The sequence below is a fragment of the Typha latifolia genome, chromosome 3, assembly GCF_019914945.1.
Source record: "Typha latifolia isolate L0001 chromosome 3, TyphaL0001v2, whole genome shotgun sequence".
In the NCBI taxonomy this organism is placed as follows: Eukaryota; Viridiplantae; Streptophyta; class Magnoliopsida; order Poales; family Typhaceae; genus Typha; species Typha latifolia.
In genome coordinates this window covers 15,963,782-15,983,027 of record NC_133088.1, presented here as the reverse complement: position 1 = coordinate 15,983,027, position 19,246 = coordinate 15,963,782, and the positions used below count along the sequence as shown (strand labels likewise).

At 37.3% G+C, this 19,246-nt stretch overlaps 2 protein-coding genes and 1 long non-coding RNA gene across 3 annotated transcripts; 2 read left to right on the top strand and 1 right to left on the bottom strand.

Moving 5' to 3' along the window:
• The first annotated feature begins 7,228 nt into the window (after positions 1–7,228).
• On the top strand, positions 7,229–9,121 carry LOC140783226 (B3 domain-containing protein Os02g0683500-like). Its single transcript, XM_073130021.1, has one exon. The coding sequence runs from the start codon at positions 7,726–7,728 to the stop codon at positions 8,824–8,826; it is 1,101 nt and encodes a 366-aa protein (XP_072986122.1). The 5' UTR covers positions 7,229–7,725; the 3' UTR covers positions 8,827–9,121.
• Positions 9,122–14,381: 5,260 nt separating this feature from the next.
• On the bottom strand, positions 14,382–16,200 carry LOC140784066 (peroxidase 5-like). Its single transcript, XM_073131249.1, has 4 exons — positions 15,979–16,200; positions 15,656–15,844; positions 15,019–15,184; positions 14,382–14,920 (listed from the first exon to the last, which is right to left on the bottom strand). Exons 1-4 carry the CDS (start codon positions 16,198–16,200, stop codon positions 14,511–14,513), a joined length of 987 nt encoding a protein of 328 aa, XP_072987350.1. The 3' UTR covers positions 14,382–14,510.
• LOC140784070 (uncharacterized) lies at positions 14,773–15,660 on the top strand. The gene is made up of 3 exons (XR_012108212.1): positions 14,773–14,910; positions 14,994–15,166; positions 15,378–15,660. It is a non-coding gene; the product is annotated as an uncharacterized lncRNA (long non-coding RNA).
• Positions 16,201–19,246: the final 3,046 nt, after the last annotated feature.

Here is a 19,246-nt window from a genome sequence, read left to right as displayed (position 1 = left end):
TATTTGGGGTTTCCCGCCAAAGCCAGCTTTGGTCCCTTCTCCTGCAAACCCCTCCCTCCCCCCATAGTCCACACACCATACTACTACTCCTCCTCCTCCTCCTCCTCCTCCTCCTTCTCCTACTACTACTACTACTACTACTACTACTACTACTACTACTACTACTACTACTACTACACGCCTCACCACTTTGCCGCTCCTACCCATCTTAATTGATTCCATAGTAACCTTACTCTTTTATATATGGGAATTAAGTGCAATATACATAGAAACTTATGTTTTCTTCTTTCTTTTCTTTTGGGTGGTCCAGACTCCAAAGACTATTAATTTACAGTTAATGGACGTAATAGCACACCATAATGCTCTGTAGTACTAGTACACAAGACAATGCCCTCTCATCTGAATAAATGATGACAGAACACATGCAAGAGAGAGTGAGCGAGTGAGTGAGCGAGTGAAGAGAGGAGGGGATGGAAATATATTACATATAGCAAGGCAGAGGTCCCCCAGTTAGCCAGCTTTATCTTTAAAAGCTATCAATCCCACCTGGTTTCGTAGGTCCACTTTCTAACAAACCCCCGGCCCTTCACTGGCTTGGGCTCTGAAGTTTTACAGCATAGGAAACCACACACACACACACACACACACACACACAAAATATATATCTATATATCTATATATTTATATTACAGGAGAGCTTAGGGCAATTCCAAGTGGCACCCCCCCTCATGCCACATCCAATGGGATTAGATGTTACATACATGAACCTTTAAACACCTGCCGTTTAGATGTTCATGTCAATGGGTAACACACCCACATGACATGACCCTTTCAATGCCTAAACACTATCTCATACAAGCATCTCCAGCCAGCTAGCTAGCTACTTCAAATTTATCATGCCCACTTGTGTGTACTGACCTTAATACTTATATTGATGTGGAGAGTTCATACCCTATTTTGCTCGATCGATTGATCGATCATAGTTTACATGTGGTCCATCCTCTCTCTCTCTTCCAAATTAAATGATCAGTAATACCCACTCTTTTTGAGATGTATATAGGACTCACATAGAAGGGATTAATCATCGATTGGGTAAACACTAATCGATGTCGTCGTTTTATTTACACAACATGTGCACTGTACCATATATGCATTGCTACATCTTATCTCTCTCACTCACGCTCAACTCACTCAACTTGTCACCTTCCATCAAGGGTCCCCCTCCATTAATTTATCCTCAACCTATCTCAAGAGGCACACATCACGGGGATGACTCTGGAGCAAAAGGAATCAGATGCCCATCTCGTGATCCAACGGTTCATATTGGTGCAGGGCCGGTCACAATCTAGCAGCAGTGGGTGCAGCTCCTTAGCTTCCCATTTGTTGTCTATGGCTTAGGAGATCTGGGGCTGCTTCTGTGGCCTCTGCGACTTTGATCAAAATGAGGATTATTTAAGAAAGGAATTCAAAAGGACCACATAAGGGAGGGGGAGGGGGCAAGTGATGTTTCTTTTGGGATTCATGGAAATGGAAAGCTCTTATTCTATTCTTCTGATATATAGGAAGTGGCCTTTTGCTTGCAGCTTCTATGATATAATTTTTTTTTAAAGAAAAAGCTATTGCTGCTGCTGCTGCTGCTGCTTTCAATTCAATTCAATTCAATCAGCTTCCAACTATATGCAACCAAATTTTAGCACCATCTATATATCTATCCTACTATATATATGAACATTTGTGGTAAAGCAACATGATGGCATTTGTCAGATCTAGAATTGCACCTGTCTCAAGGTCTCTACTTACCATCCCATATGAAAAATAAATCCATATGGATGTATGCACATAAAGAACACAATTGGGGTAGCTCATTAATGAGAAGTAATTGATGATTGTTGTTGTCGTCTTGAGAATAACAAAGTTTAGCATCTCCCATATGATTTGTATAATTAAACGTGAGAAAAGTAGCAGACATATGATCTCCTTAAAACGTAGTTTAGAAGACATAGAACACTCTATTTTATCAACCAACTTTTTGCTTGCATATATATGATTCGAGAAAACTTTCTTGAGATGAGTGCGTACAGCTCAGTTTGCAACCAATTGATCCTTTTTGTTTGGAGAGTCTTCTTCGGACTCTCTTTCTCTCTCTCAACTTTGGCCATATATTTGGAATAGAGAATTTTATATCATGCTTAAGCTTATAATTAATTCGTCCACTCATACCTTGCCTCTCTATGTATTTTTAAATCGATTAATAGACAAAATTCGAGTATGCGCTAAAAGAGACCTAGCAAACCCTTCAATTTTTTAATCTCCCTTTAATGACACCTTTAATTGGTTAATTATATGAGAAATCCTCTTTCCCTACGTGTCTTTGCGTCAGGAATAAGTTTCACATGGTTATCATCCAAGTTGCAATTGTTATAGTATTTAAATATATCCTCTTCTGTTAACAATTAATGGTTGTGGATTAAGTCGTAGATGTATGTTATGGTGTAGCTTCAAATGACATGGCATCAACTATTCTCACGTGCTATTTTTTTTTTTCAAAAAAAAAAAATAGAATTATATATTTGTCACAAATCTTTGTTTTAAACACGAAAAGTCTCCTGAGATTAATTCTTGCCCTGCCTTTTTTATGTATATGAATAGCTATATCACATGACGTGTCACGATGTCGATCGTTTAATATACAATTAGAAGTAGTACATGCTAAATGAAGTAAAAAAATAATAATAAAAAGAAAAGATAAGAATCTCGGCATAGTGGCTTAGTGCTTAACAAGCCCTACCATTTAGGGCCCCTCTTAATGCTACCTAATTGGGGTCATTACTCATCCTCTTCTCCTCCACGTGCTCTTGTGTTTGGCAAAGATTAGCATTAATCCGTATACTCCTAATCGAGTCAGGGTTAAACTAATCAAACATCAAGGACCTAAGTGGTTTCTATAATACCATGTGCTTTTTCTCTAGTTTCCAACTAACCAAACTACCCAACCTTTGATTAATCCCATAAACCCTAACGTCCAGCTCTAACGTCAGAAAGAGACAAACAAATTTATATCACTGCATGAACTTTAGTTTGGAGAGAAAAAATATATATATTTATTTTAAAAAAAAGGTGAATAATTTAATTTAGGAAGAAGAGATGGGATATATAATTAATAGAATGATGCGGCTAAATTAGAGCTTCAAGTTTGCGTACAAGATTTGCTGCAACCCCGATTTGTTGGAAAGGTGAAAACTTGCACTTGGGTTGGCTTTAGATTCTGGGGAATGGAATCCGACAAGAGGAGTTAGTTATGTTCCTGAGATCTATAGCCAGCTAGGTCAGCACTCGCCAGTTGAATCTTATTGGCTGATAGAGACACCTCATTATTACCACAAATATAAATTATTATTATTAAAAAATCCCGGGATTAATTGCAGGGACAAAAGGTCATATGCTGCTTATAAATTGCACATTCTTTTGGTGCACAAACTTTTCTTATACTTCTTTTTTTCTTTTTTCTTCTTGAGAAAAGCTTTTCAAATAATTATTTTGTTAGTTAAGTAGTCCATCATGATGAGCTAGCCCTAGTTAAAGATTTTTAATTGTGTGTTTTTGTGCTGATTTATGAATTTGAATTTGAATCCCAATCAATTAAATTTGAAACAAACAAATGTTTACGAACTTTTCAATTTCATCATTTGTGCCATGATAAACTCTCTTCTTTTTTTTTTTCTCGATTGTATTAGCTAGCATGCGTTCTTCTATCAACATCATATTTTGCTAGGCAGGAAAAGAAGTTGTGATTTTAATCAAAATTTATTACAATCAAAGCACATGATTAGCAAGGAGTTGAATCTCTAATTTCCTAACATGATTTGTTAATATTTTAGTAAGGATTTTCAAAGTTCGCACGTACGGAATTTTTTGTCCTTGGACAATTCATCACATTCTTAATTAGAATTAATAGATATTCCTATTTTCCATCTTTCTCCATAAATATGTCTACTAGTGATGATGATATATACTGACAAATTAGATTATCATTCCAGTCACATAATATATATATATATATATATATATATATATTATAATCTTGGTCCAAAAGTTCTGTGTATTACTTCATGCCTCGTTTGCTTTGAGATTAAAAAAATATATTTTAATCTTTACTTATGATTTAGAATAGTGATATGATAATTATTTTTTTGATGTGATATAAAATTAAGATAAAATATAAAATACTAGTGCAAAATTGACTCAACTATCATTGATTTGACATAGAAATTTAAATTAAAGTGTTCTTATTTATTATAAATATGCAATGCATATTTATAGGTATACAATACATATTTGTAAGTATGTAATAAGGTAAAGTAGATAGCAAGAGAGAATAAATAAATAAAGAAATTGAAGGAAAACTTTTTTGGGTTGTGTGTAATAATATAAATAATGTTTATAATTTAGAGTAAGATAACTTGATATTTCCTCTTTTTTTTTCTTTCGTTTAATTTTGAATACTAAATTTCTAATCTAAAATAGGAAAAGAAAATAATCCTAAAATATAATGGTGAGCTTATTAATTTACCCGCCTTAGTTACTGCAACAATGTTTAAAAATGTTTTATTAAGTACCTTTAAGTACGGTTTCCTTTTAACAGCTGCAGCTTTTCCATTGGTTGCTCTTGTCCTGCTTTAATACTTTCCCAATCCCTGAAAAGATGACCCCATCAAAGCTTCTGCAAGCTCTCAGCCAAGGCATTACTAAATACTTACTCTGCAAACCATCAGTGCATAGATCCTATAGAAAAGATGTGAGATGAGCTCTCTTACTTAGTCGAACCTTCTTTGCTTTACAGTTTGCTCATCCTCTTTTAAGGTCCCTTTCAGCACAGGAGAATACATTCCTTTTCTTTTTCTCTTTTTGTAGGCATACAAATCTATTGATATCAATTAAATTTGACAAGCTCGATGCACAGATTAAATGGAAGATAGGTTGAAATAGCTGCACTACCGACACGATAAGAAGAAGTACAGAATTGAGTTCCTAGAGTGTTTAAGATCTCAATGAAACAATACCTAAATCACACGAGTATAACTGGCCAGCTAGTTGGCCCTTAGCTAATTTTGGCACGCTCATAAAACTAAAGGCCTTGTTTGCTTTGAGTTTAAAGACTTTATTTGAATTGATTTATGGGTTCCTAAACTTGTTTGTTAACTAAATTTTTTTTTTATCTTTTTTATATCTAATTAAGTTTATTTTAAAAAAATTAAGACTAAAAATAAGACTAACTAATCGAGTTCAGAACTTAGTCTCAAACCAAACAAAACTAAAGAGAAGATAAATAAAAGAATACGATGGTTTGACGTCGACTGAAACTACTCTCTCCCTATGAAACATGTTCTTAGCAAGCATAATAGCCACAAAAATTTCAATACCACTCACTAACATCGCACAATCTTAATCAGTCACGCTTGGGGCAGTCGAGCACTACCATGCCTCACCAAAAACGGTGATACTATTTTAGAGATAACTAAATAAGAAATGTCACAGAAAGAGGAGAGAGGATCTCAAGACAAAATCGAATATATTCATAGTGCTAGGAAAAAAAAGGAGTAAAAAGAGCAAAATATATATAAAAAAAATACTCAAATAATAAAAGAGACACCCTCCTATTCGAGGAGACTAGCGAAAGATAAGAGAGGAATGCCGATGATGCGCATAAGATAAAAGTGAAAATGATGAAACCCTAGCTAGCAAAAGGAAGAGAGCGAATGAAAATAAATTCTTTATATTATCACAATATACTCATTCTTTTTATTATCACAATATACTAATTAATGAGTATAATAAATTTATAGATTTGGAAGTACTTCCGTTTGTCTTAATTAAGAACCTAACTTTTTACCTATTCCATTAGGTCAATGTCATGTATATGACAAGACCTCTACCAGGTGAGCAGGCAGATAGAGACGGCCTCATCAAGGTGTTATGGACTCGGGGAGAAGATCGAAATCCTCACTATCTACTCCAAATCCAATCGAATCCAGTAGTAAGAGATAAGTGTGTAAGTAAGTACACATGATTGGACAATGGTGCCTATATATCCTCTCCTCTCTGCTCCTCTCTCCTCTATTTATCTTAGTACGGGTATTTATAAATTCTTGGCTTGGAGAGGTAGCATCTAAAATGATCACATGTCCATATTATGCATGTCACAAAACTTTGCGGAATCTTTTCCTCTCTTTTTGCACTCAGATAGTCAGATAACATTATCTTATCTCCTCTTTCTTCCATAGTTACACCGACCCGATGGTTAGACTGATCAACAGATCACTAATAAGTTAGTTCCATTTTATTATTGGATTGACTCAGTTGAGTCTCTTATTTTTACAAAATTACTCTTTAATATTTTATTATTTATCCTAAGAGTATTTTAATTCGAAAATTTTAATTAATATGTTGCTGGTATGCAAAATCACAATGTTTTAAAATTTGATGCTGTTAAATATAAAAATTATTTAAAAATAGAAAGTAATAAAAGGCATACAATTCTACTGCTTTTATAGTTGTTTTTAAAAAAAAAATTAGTTAGAACTATATATAATTTAGATATTTTAAAGGTGAATCACGGGGTAAACTAATAACCGGATGACCTAATTTGTGACAGATCCGGTCCTGGCTTCGGCTTCTTCTACTTACCTTTTATTATTATTAGTAGTATTAGTAGTAGTATTATTTAATCTCGAATATGTTTTATTTTCACCTCCACTCTTGGGCTAACGTAGGCCCGGTGCGCACTAATACTAACCCCCCCTCCCGTGCTCTTCAAAAAGTCAAAGCATCCCCTACCAAACTAAACCCCCTTCCCCTCCTTCCTACCAAACTGTTGTGTTACTGCTCAACCACAGCGATGAGATATCATACTATCGAGCTAACGGAAGCATCCAAGCAAATAAGAGAGAAAATTAGCGACATAATTGTACCATGCGCGTATACTTAGCTACATGTGTGTGTGTGTGTGTGTGTGTGTGTGTGTGTGTGTGTGTATAGAATAAAAAATTATCTTCCGGTGGCAAATCATTGGCTCATTTAACCACTTGCTTTTTGAGATCTTATCTCTAGTCATAGATGATATATATAAATATAAATAAATATATATATATATATATATATATATATATATATATATATATATATATGTAAGTATATAGATATGTGAAACTCCAATCTCCATATTATGACAAGGACGATCTCACATGAGCCCAACCAGATAATTCATGGGTCCCCCCCTCCTCCTCTCTCGTCTCTTCCCTTTCTTTCTCTCACTCTATAAAACAACCATCTCACCTTTCCTCTCCCTCTCCCTCTCCCTCTCTCTCCCTCTATCTCTCTCTCTCTCAAACTAAGCTTCTTGACATCTTCCCATTTCGAATTGTGAGGAGCTGAAGATCGAAAGGACCTCCAGCCTTCTCCTTGAGATCTTCTCGGTTAGCAGTGGGAGGAAACAAGGAAAAGCCACGAGAAAAAAAAGAACCACACGCAAGTCCAAAGAAGGGGCGGGTCAATGGGAACCCGTCTAATCTTTCTCCTCTTCCTCTTCCTTTTCTCTGGTCATAGCTGAAAAACGCACCGACTTCGTGTTCGATCTTTTCTGCACAACATAGTACAGATCTGGGAAGATATACTCGCATAGAAGATCTGTCCAAGGGAGGGAGACTTTGAAGTCAACAGGTAGGGAAGATGGAGGTCACGCCGGAAACAAGAAGGGATGAAATTTACATCGAGCAAGATCATCTTCAGGAGCATGAGGAAGCAAGCAAGCGTCCGATTCCTTTCATACCCTCGACGTCGGCTTTGCCTTCTACTTCTTCATCTTTTCAACGGCTCGATGCGGCATCGGGGAGTGGAGGAGGAGGAGGAGGAGGAGGAGGAGAAGGAGGAGGTGGGGAGTATGTAGAGAAAGAGCACATGTTCGACAAGGTTGTGACGCCGAGTGACGTGGGGAAACTAAACCGGCTCGTGATCCCGAAGCAGCACGCGGAGAAGTACTTCCCCTTGGACGCGTCGTCGAACGAGAAGGGTCTATTGCTAAGCTTCGAGGACCGGACGGGGAAGCCGTGGAGGTTTCGCTACTCCTACTGGAACAGCAGCCAGAGCTACGTCATGACCAAGGGGTGGAGCCGATTCGTGAAAGAGAAGCGACTCGACGCCGGCGACACCGTCTCCTTCGGCCGAGGCGTCGGTGAGAGCGCACGTGACCGCCTCTTTATAGACTGGAAGCGACGCCCCGAGGCCGTTGAAGCCCCTCGCTTCCCTCGCCTCCCGTTGCCGAATTTGTCCTTCTCGCGTGGAGTTAACCCCTGGGGCGGCGGAGGTGGGTTGTTCGTGCCGCCGCCTGCTCCCGCGGCGACGCTCTACGAGCATTACCAGAGGCGGCAGGCTTACGAGTACAATCCTGCGAATATGAGTGTTGGCAACAGACAGTTGATGCTGTTTAGAACGTCGGCGGCTGCTTCGCCGCCACAATTCACGGTGCAACCCGGGATGGGAGTGGGGGGTTTGCCGATGGCTTTGGACTCGGTGCCGGTTGTCGATAGCCAGGCTGCCGCGAAGCGGGTCAGGTTGTTCGGCGTCGATCTCGACTCCCCGGATTCAGATGGCGATGCCTACGGCGGAGGTGAGCTTTCGCTCCGGATGAGCAACAGCTGGCAGCCAAGGCCGCCGCTCCCCCTCCTCCACTTATCGCCGCAAGGGGGAGCGGAGTCCTCCCGCTCTTCGCCTTCGCCTCCATCGTCGACGCCAAGGATAGAGCGGCATTCATCATTGGATCTCGATTTGTGAGAGACGCAGCTACTGACTACTAAGAGTGAGAGGAAGGTTCAAAGATTGATTCTTTTCATTTCTTTTCTTTTGTGCATCCTTACTTGATTGGAGCAACAGATATGATTTAAGTTTTTTTTCTTCTTCTTCTTCTTTTTTTCTTGTGATGGTTTTCCAAAGGGATAGAGAAGGAGAAAGAAGGAATTATCCAGTGGCTTCTCCCTTTTCTCTTCCTGCTTTTCTTCTTCAAGGTCTCCTATTTCCAATTGTAAATATTGTTTCAGATAACACATACCTCGCCAGCTACATATGATAACGTACATCCCCAATTAATCTGTAGAACCTACAATAAGATCTGCTCATATATCCTTGCGGCTGTGTTAATTGCATCCAAAATGGAGCTCGCTAGCCAGCAGCTCTCATGGGTTTATTACTCTTTGGCTTTTCATCAGTTGTAGTACTACTACTCATGTTGTGCTGCTAGGTCGAGTCAGCTTCATCCTCCCCGCAAAGCTCCAAAGCAGTGGACAAGTCTTCAAATGGAGGACAGACAGTTATGGAGCAGTAAAGGTCAGATCTTAATCCTTCTCCGTCCATTTTTTTTATCTCTCATTTATTAGTACTGTTATCTTTGCCTGCTGTGCCAGCACCTTGTATGGCATCAACCATGCAGGACTGAGTAGAGTTGTAGCTTTTCTGAAGTAGCTAGGAGGATACAAATCAACAACAACAACAACAAAGAAAAAAAAAAAAAAACTAACTAACTAACAAACAAACAAAAAGGAAATATTATAGCTTATGGCTAGCTAGGTAGCTTCATTACTACATCTATACTGATGAACATTAACCACATTCATCTTTTCTAGTGGGCCTATGTATGTATGTCATACGAATTGTCTGGGTTCTCTATGGTATACCATCCAGGAGTTTTCTAGAGAGCATAGGTATCCATCCATATGTTCATGTACGTGGTAGAAGAATTTAAGTGGTGGAGTGGGTTTTGAGTGTTCTTTAGCTGTGTACTGAGCTATATATGACACTGAGTTAAGTGGTTGGAAGCATTGGCGGCAGGCACAGTCTGAGTTATATATGTTTCCATAACTAGAAATGTGGAGGAGAGAATTTTTCATTTATAGGGGTGTCTTGGTAACTCAAGGAGTTAGTACAAAGTTCCTCAAAATGGGCTTGAAATAAAGGAATTAAAGAGAGGAACAGGAAATAGCTAGGCTTTTTTCCCCAATCTCTCTGTCACTCTTCCTTAGCCGAACCTAATGGTGATTATTTTTCTTTATTTTGTCGCACTTTAATTATCTTTCCCCTTCTGTGCCCCTTGTCTCAAATAGTATGTTTAAGCTCTACCAATGCTGGCTCATCTAATTGTGCCAGCTTTTGGAGTTCAAAATTTTCTCCTATTTGATTGGCAGTATAGACATGGGCTATATATTCTTCTCAAATATATATTTTTCCACCATTGTTGGAATACCTCCATCAATCAACGACCCCATCATGTGAATTTAACGATCGATGTTCTTTTTCGTCTGACTCTAAACTTCTTTCAAGATGCATGGTAGCACCAAAAAGTAAAAGTGTCTCTCTTCTTTTCAAACTAATTCCACTTTTGCCTAGAAAAAGGAAAATGATAGAGCTTAACTTCGTGTTAAGAGGGTGACAAACACTTGGTTTCCTCCATTGTGGGACTAAGAGTTGCAGGTTGCCATTCTTTATGTTGTCTTGCTTTAGATATAAAGTAGGAGAGAGGTTTGAAAAGTGGTACTATAAGAACTGAAGGTTCGGGAGGAGTGCTGTCAAGAGGACTGCAGGGCTGAACCCTACAACACATATCTTTGAAGTTCCTTTATATATATATAGTTAGCATTATAAGCTTGATAGGATATAACTTATGCTTACTTTGCCTCATGAACGAGCAAGACTATGAACAATTTTTGCAATTTTCATGTAGGACATAGGAGTGCCGAGAATATATTAAGTTGTTTTTCATGAATATATTCTATACAATTGAGATCATCTTTTCTACACTTTCCGACATGGCTTACTCTAATTATGCTGCTTAAACATGCTTCATGTTGTCTCAGTTTATTCAGAAAAGTTAGGGAGGTAATCGAAAGGTGCATGCTCCTCATTCTGATAACTTTATTCAAACTACATTTATTTGTGAAATATGTGAGAACAAAACTTTTAAGTGATAAACATATAATAGGTTCATGTTCATGTATACACACACACACACACACACACACACACACATCTATATTGAGTTCAGATGAAAACCCAACTCAATGGATGAAAGCAAGTTGAAGTCAAGTTCATATTGACTAACTCATTCATATTTTGTTTCTGAATGACTGAATTTTGTAAAACATAGAAGCATGCATAAAAAAAAAGTGTGCTTGTTCGGTTGGGCAATGCTACAAGTATATACTTACCATTTTTGCATCCATCTGATTTGTTGACTAACAAGTTTTTACCATTTCTTATTTACAATTTTGAATCTTGAAGCTAGCTATGGCATCTAAGATATCAGTACTGATCACTAGCAACTTTATCTATTTACTATCTTTCTTTCTTTCTTTCTTTCTTTTTTTTAAAAAAGCTGACAACATTGATGAAGCAACCAAAGATATTCATTAACTTATTTTGCTGAATATGACTACCATATTGTTTTCATTGTCTGATGACCAAGTGCATTTAACTGGACATCGGGCAATGGAAAGGTGATACAAGTGTTTATCCTGCCATTTCTAATGATTAGCTCGTAATTGTTCTTCAAGCATAAAATTTTACTCATCTATCCATAATGCAGATTGTGCAGAAGAATGTTTGCCCGTTGTTTTAGGTTTTATTTTTTATTTTTATTTATATGATTAGCCCCAAATCTTCGAGACAAAAAGGCTTAGTTGTTGTTCTTTTTAGTTATTGCTGAACCCCAATGGCATCCTAAAATTATAACAGTTAGGCATTGGATCCCATGGCTTTAATCATCCGAAAGATGATGATTGATGGGTGATGATCATCTTTAGAGAGATCAACAGGTGTTTTCTCAGACTCAGGTGCTACCACTTAACAAGGAGACATTTAGAAATTTTATGAGACAAAAACTTTTAAAAATGTTGGAATCGTTCATGTTGTTAGGAAGCAGCGTTCCTATGTTTTTGACTGTCATATATGTCAGACTGATGGAAAGACATTTCCTTCTCTTTTTCACTCTTTTTTTTTTTTTTTTTTTAAATCTCAAGAACTGCCTTCGATATGATTGTTTTATTACCATTTCACATATGATCTCATTTCAATGGGCAAGTCTGGTGAAGGATCTTCGTTAACACTGTCCATTTTGTCTTTATATAATTCTATATGCATCATGAACATAATTTAGGAGGTCGTTGGACAGTGGCGTACGAATGACTTAAATTGGACCACTGTGGAGATAGAAAGTGATACAAAACTTCAAGTACGCGTACAGGAAACAAAGTAAAAAAGAGGGAGTTGTGATAGAGGAGGCATTAAGACCATGATGTAAATTAAATACGGAAAATAGAGGAGCAAAATGGCAATACGGCCAAGGATTGCAGCATTCAATTAAAAGAACAAGATAAAAAAATATCTTGAAAAAAATAAAATAAAATAACTGACAATACTTTTGTCACATGACAAATAGTTAGGTCATTCAGAAAGAAGTAGGATGGATGCGATTATTTAGGATGCATAACGGAACGCAAGGAGTCAAATATTTTCTTTCAAAATCCATGTGAGTAGACATCACACATGTAGTCATATCACGTAATATTTTTGTGTGGCATAAATAAGTCGTTGATTCCATACACCGCCCACTGTTGACAAAAACAACGCACTAATTGGATTTTTCTACTCCAACAAGAGACGGGAAGGAATTAGAGTGCATGAGAGCTTCTTCTATGTCCGCCATGGTGGTCCATGTTTTGGTACTACATAGGAATGGGTTAGTCTAGATGCTATAACATGTCTTTGTTTGTATTATATATATCTCACGCCCATGCCGTCCATCCCAAGGAGACGTCGCTGTAGTCCATGTGACCTGGGCGTTTCATCAAGCACGCCCCAGATGTTAATTATCTCCCTTTCCTTTGAGCCCACCACCTGTTTGTGAGAATGACCCTGATGCTAGAAACTAGGGCTTAGCCGGGGGGTAATTGAAAATGACTGCCTTCTTATCTCGATCTCAGAGATGAGTCGCTTGTCGACTAGCATTTGGCGTGGTTTGTGTCACTACTACTTTTGCTTTTACTGCTTGGACTGCAGTAACTCAAACATAGGGGCCATTTTAGTAGATATTTCGAATTAAATTAATTAGCAGCCGATCCCATAAACCCATATGAAAGGCATCGGATGAGAGCAACTTCTCATGCAGGATGGTGGCTTCCACGCCAGAGATGTAAAGTGGAAAGCTAAAGGTGGGCTTTAATGAAAGATGTCGATAACTAACTTTGGAGAATAAGAAACTTTCCTCCTAGCTCTCATTTGAAAGCGAGAGCACAGCGAGAAGGAGGCGGATTCGCAGATACGAGTGGAAAGTTGTAATTCGAATCCCACCTCCAAAAAGCTACTCATGGAGGTGGTGTGGTCCCAGTCCCATCCATCTACAACTCAACATCGAATGCCTTTTGTAGGGAACCAAAATAGGGAGTATTGTGGGAGATATATGAGTTTTGCTACCTCTAATTTCATCCATACATACGATTGCCTTGTAGCTTTCTTTCTCTGTTAGGTGGAAAAGCCTTTGTGCTAGCAATTTGGAATGACCAGTGAGAATTACAACCAAATTTCTATAGTAAAAGCACTCTCATCTTAGAAAAAGGTACAGCGATGTGCTATTTGGAGTTGGAAATATCTAGCTTAAGCTACAATGACCTCCCATGTAGGTTATCCGAGTCCTGTGAGGATAAAATAATCTACTCCGGTTCGTCAAAAGTTACCAGTGGAAGAAAGTCTCAGTGGCCCACTTTCAAGAGCTTTCATATCAATTTGGTGATGTTTCAAATCTCAATGTAACCGAGAAAAGCATAAAAGAGTTGCAGAAGTAGTACGCTTTGATAATTTTGTTTAATTTGGTTTATGGGCTCAAGTGGGCCTTATTTATCAAGAGATTAAGGGCTTAATCTTTCTTATTCTCAGGCCTATATCAATAAAGGCCTTCAGTGGGCCTCATTATGGGTTTAATGGTATCTTCCTACTATAAAGGCTTGGACTGGGCCTTAGTAGCTACGGGATACTCTCTCTCTCTCTCTCTCTCTCTCTCTCTCTCTCTCTCTCTCTCTCTCTAAAATCATATAACGACTATATAGCAAAACTAATGTCCAATATTTTTTATACCAAAATCTTACATGAAAAATATGTGAAATGTAACTACGATCTTATATAGCAAAATCTTATATGAAAAATATGCAAAACTAAAGTCTAAGAAAACTAATGTCCAATATTTTTTAAAAAATAATTTGATAAATCTATCTAAAAATATATATATATTTGTCCAAGTCACTTCCTTTTCTTTGTGAGTATTGTGGATAAGAATTGAAAGGTCCGAATGATCAACTGAATAACTAAAATTTATTTTATAAAATATTGGGGCCTGTTGTCACATTACAGCAGAACCGTTACAAAAGAATTTAAAAAAAGATACAAAAAATGTTGATAAATAGTAAAATAGACCATCCTTAATTGATCACTCTACAATTAAATCTAATCTCCCCAATGCTACCCGTGAGCACTTCGATCTCCCCCATCTTCTGCATCGCTGCTCCAAAATCATTCATAAAGATATCCGAATTGTTGGAGTATTCAACGACTTGCCCCGCGGTGACATCTGAGGACAGAAGCGATTGATCCGAAGTGAACAGCCCACGATTCTCCAATAAGTTGGTGTAATAACGAGTATCGAATACGTTTGGGGTATCAGCATCCATGGGAGCAAGCGAGCCCGAGTTATTACTCCCTTGTGGGCATAGCTGCATTAGCTGACTCACGTAACTCGGATCCATGCTCGGGTCTTTACTCGCTGTGGGACTAAAACTATAGAGCCTGCTACTGAAGGAGCTGCAGTGGGATACGCCAATGGTATGTGCTCCTATATATATATATATATATATATATACGAATTCAATAACAACAAGGGTTGTAAACTGTAAATTAATGTTTAGGTGTACGTTAATTTTGAGTACCTACCTGAGAGCGTGACCATCTCAGATTGGGTGAAACCTTTGGTGGCGAAGATCTGGGTGAGTTGGTCGACGTCGAACGATGGGGGAGGGAGATTTCCCATTGTTTCCGGGGCAATTGAGACCCTTCCATCTCTTCTTCCTCCTGGGATTGGGTATGATAGACCTCCAGCCTGAGTGCATGAGAGAGAGACGGTTAATTTTCTCTATCTTATTACTACTAATAATATTTTAACATATATATCTAACCTTTGGCAACTTATTTAATTAGAGTAACTTTACGATACCAATCCAATCTTCTATATAAAAAAAATAGTAGATCACATGGTAGGGACAGAATGCCATGACATGTGGATCACTCTGCAGGTACATCTCACATGGGTGGGAACGATGCATGGGATGCATGTGGCAAATTCATCCTATCATCGAGATGACATCCAGCTGGCCCCCAAGTAAGTAGCTCATAATCTCGTGCTTAATTTCTTATAAACATATAAGCAGAGTGACTCTAAAAGTAAGCGTTTAATGGCCGTCATGTGTAGCAGTAGGAAACTTCTATGACATATTGCATTGATTCTTAGCGTGGAGGTAAACAAAATGATTAATTAATTGGCAGCATACGGATGAATGAATATATTCGTTACCAGCTCAACGCTGTCTCTTGCTGCAAATGCTAGTATATCTGCACATGAAACTATCCCCCAGCAAGCCTCCTCCAACCTCGTCTTGGCATTGTCGATGACCTCGAATCCACGGAGGCTCAAGTTCGGCGGCGCATCCTTCTCCGCCGTGTTGCTCGGCGTCGAGTCAAGGAGAACCGATGCATCACACCCCTAGATAACAACAACAACAACAACAACACCCACATCGATCAAATCGTTTAATCAAGAAATATAGCAAAAATTAGGAAGAGAATTGAGAAGAATATTATATAAATTGAAGGGTAGAAGAGTGAGAATTAACAGACCCTAACAAAGCAGTCGTGGAAGTGAAGCCTCAGAAGGCCGGCGGCGATGCCGGGGTCGGAATTCATAGCTTTGTTCACCTCCTCTCGCACTATGATCTCAGCTGCAGGGCAAATGGTGTCATAGAATCCCACCTGGAGCTGGGCTTCTGAACTAGAACAGCTCAAGTACAACCCAATGGTGATAGTAATCATTAGTACCATCTCTCTTCTTGCAGATGCCATCTTCTCTCTTCGCTCAGCAATGTCTTGATTAATTGCTCGGCCCTAGCGACCCATTTATAGCATGCAGAGGAAAGAAAAGAGACAGCTAAGCTATATGATAGAGAGAGAAGCATGTGCACTGCCCACTGGCCACTGCCCACTGCAATGCAATTAGGACAAACAAGACGCGGCTTATAATAAACTACCATTGACTTGGAAATTATTTTCTTACTCTAATGCACATAACTCCCTATCTCTCTCTATGTAAATTTAATCTCTTTTTTCTTGACGAGTTTAGACTTGGAACAGTCGTAATATTCTTTTTGTTTATTTGAGACCGTGATTTAATTTTTTTATGGAAAATTATGGATTCATTTAAGCGCAAATAAATTATAGATTTGATACAAAAATCTCTATTACAGACCTCCGCCCAAAGCAACTATCAAACGCGAAAAGGCTAACCATGGATCATAAAATATGCGATTAAAACAAGTGTCCACAGCCAAGCTCCATCCAACGATGATCACTTCAATCCTTAGCGACGAAGGCTCCAATTTTTCTTACACCCATCTGCAACAGGCAAGAGAGTTGTTGGCCTTCCCTCAAAAAATACTAGTGATAAAATTAACGGGAGAGAGAGAGGATGATACTTGGGATTGTTGAAAAATATATAAAAACTCATTGACATTTCAGTAAAACGAAGCTCTCTATCTCTCAACAAGATGAGAAGCCTACGGTGAGTCATGAACAGTCTGCAAATAACCAACAGTGTCACAAAGAAAACCAAACAGAAGAGGGAAATGAAATATGGTGCAACGCCAGATAAGTCAGAGTAAAAATCGGTGTAATTCACTAATTAATCTAAAATTTTAACTTGTTAGAAAATAATAATTTTTATACTTCATATTCCAACATTCTCTCCCACTTTTAAGTTGAAATATTTTGATGGGCTCAAAAATATGTACTTTAACTTAAATGGATCGGGGTTTTATATTTTAGATGATAGATGAGTGTGACGGTATTTAAACTCAAGACTGCGCTCTGATACTATAAAATGTATCAAAAAGTTAAGTTGTTAGAGTAATTAATGAGTTAATAAAATAATTAAGGAGAAACCTACTCAAATAGTTTCAACTAGTGAGATCTTTCCTTCTTTATGGTTAGTAAAAGAATTCAAGGTCACTCATGGAGCAAACCAAAAGAGAGAAATCAAGCCTCAAAAATGGGCATCTGTCTCTAAGATAAGAATAGAATGGAAGAATCCCCTAAATCCCATGATCGGATAATATCGAATGTTCTTAGGGTAGAGGGAATAAAAAGAAAAGATTTCGAACCCTACAGAAGAAATGAGAAAAAGTATAAAATATAAAATATAAAAATTATCATTCTTTAATAGTGTAAACCTTTAGAGCAGATGTCAAAGAGAGTGTTAAATATAAAAATTTATACTAATTTAAATTAAGTCAACTTTTTGAATTTATTAAAATGTCTTAACTTCGAAGTATATAAAGTACAAAAAAATATTATTATCTACTATATTAAGCTTTTAGAGTAGCCGATAAAAAAAGCCAATTGAGTCTCTTGATTTCCACAATGCGAGACCTTTGTGATCCACTTATGTAAAACAAAAGAATTTTGTAGGAATATTTGCAATTTTTTTACTTGAGAATTGTGGGTGCAAAGGTTCATAAAGCAGAAAGCACAAAAGGGCGATTCTTTTTTAGCGTCCCACTTTTTATATGCCTTTTACTCAAAGCTTATCATTTACTTAAAGTTGCCGACCAAGAAGACATGGAGGTGGTCTAGTTGTGTCAATGGATCCTTCCAATTGATTTTGATTCGTGTCGGTTTTGGAGTAGAGCTCACCTTACATAAGAATAGGAATGCAGACAAATATTTATTATTGGACCAAGAGCCATGATTTCAAATTATAATAAGTAATAACGGGAATATCTTCGTACTTGTGTGATCTTTAGTTTATCATTTATGAAATCATAATATACACGCACTTGCAATAATTATAAGACTAAATTACATTTTTATTCTTTGTACATTTTAAAATTATAAAATTTTTTAGTTCGATACGGGAAGCAATCCTGTTTATTGTTGGTGAGGCAATAAAGAGGATAAAATTATTAATTCTGATACTAATTGTTTGTTTGAGAGATGCAAGAGTAATGATCAAAGTGAAAGAGGTTTTAATACAAATCTTATAATTAAGAAAATTGATAAATATATTATTATTTACACTCTATCTTAGGATATGTATTATTCATATCTCTGTATTTTGGGTTTAATTATTAAAAAACACACTAACCTTAAATTGTTTAACCGAAGGTAGTCATATATTTTATTAATTTAATTATGATTATAAAATAACTAAAGTCCCCTTGTTATGAGTCAAAAAAAAAAAAACGGCATGACTCGTGTGTTTTTTTATATCATTCATGAGTGTGAAAGTTAGATATGGACTAACCAAAAGACTAACTCTCCCTATATATAGAGGCATCTAAGTCCCACCAAGTTTTTAACTGTCTAGTCTAGGCTTCAAACTATATGCTTCGAACCAAACACCGCCGAAATCTGCTCTAAATCGTTGTGTTGTCAAGTTGGTCCTCCAAGCTAACCGCATTGCCGATCAACTGAATCGAGCCAAATCACCAAACCACCAATATTATTAGGGGTTGGAGTCGAACCCATAATGACCTTCTTAATCGTGAGGAAGGTATTTATCAACTCTACTAGATGATGTGTTTTGATATAAAGTAATTTATATATTTTTTATATTTTTAAAATTAACAGAATATTTTTTATTCTGCCAGGTGCTATCAGATTTAACTCATAGAATTTTTTATGATTAAATTCATAATAGAGATGTAGAATGATAAATATTAATAAAATAGAGTATAAATAATAATAATTTTATTATTATTTACTAGGTTACGAGGCAAGAGTTTATGCAACCACTCTCAACTAAACCACAAAATAATTACAGAGCAGCGGAAACGTCCACTTGAATGGCCGGGTCTTCTTTGGCCCAACTGTAATTACCCATTTACCCCTTTCA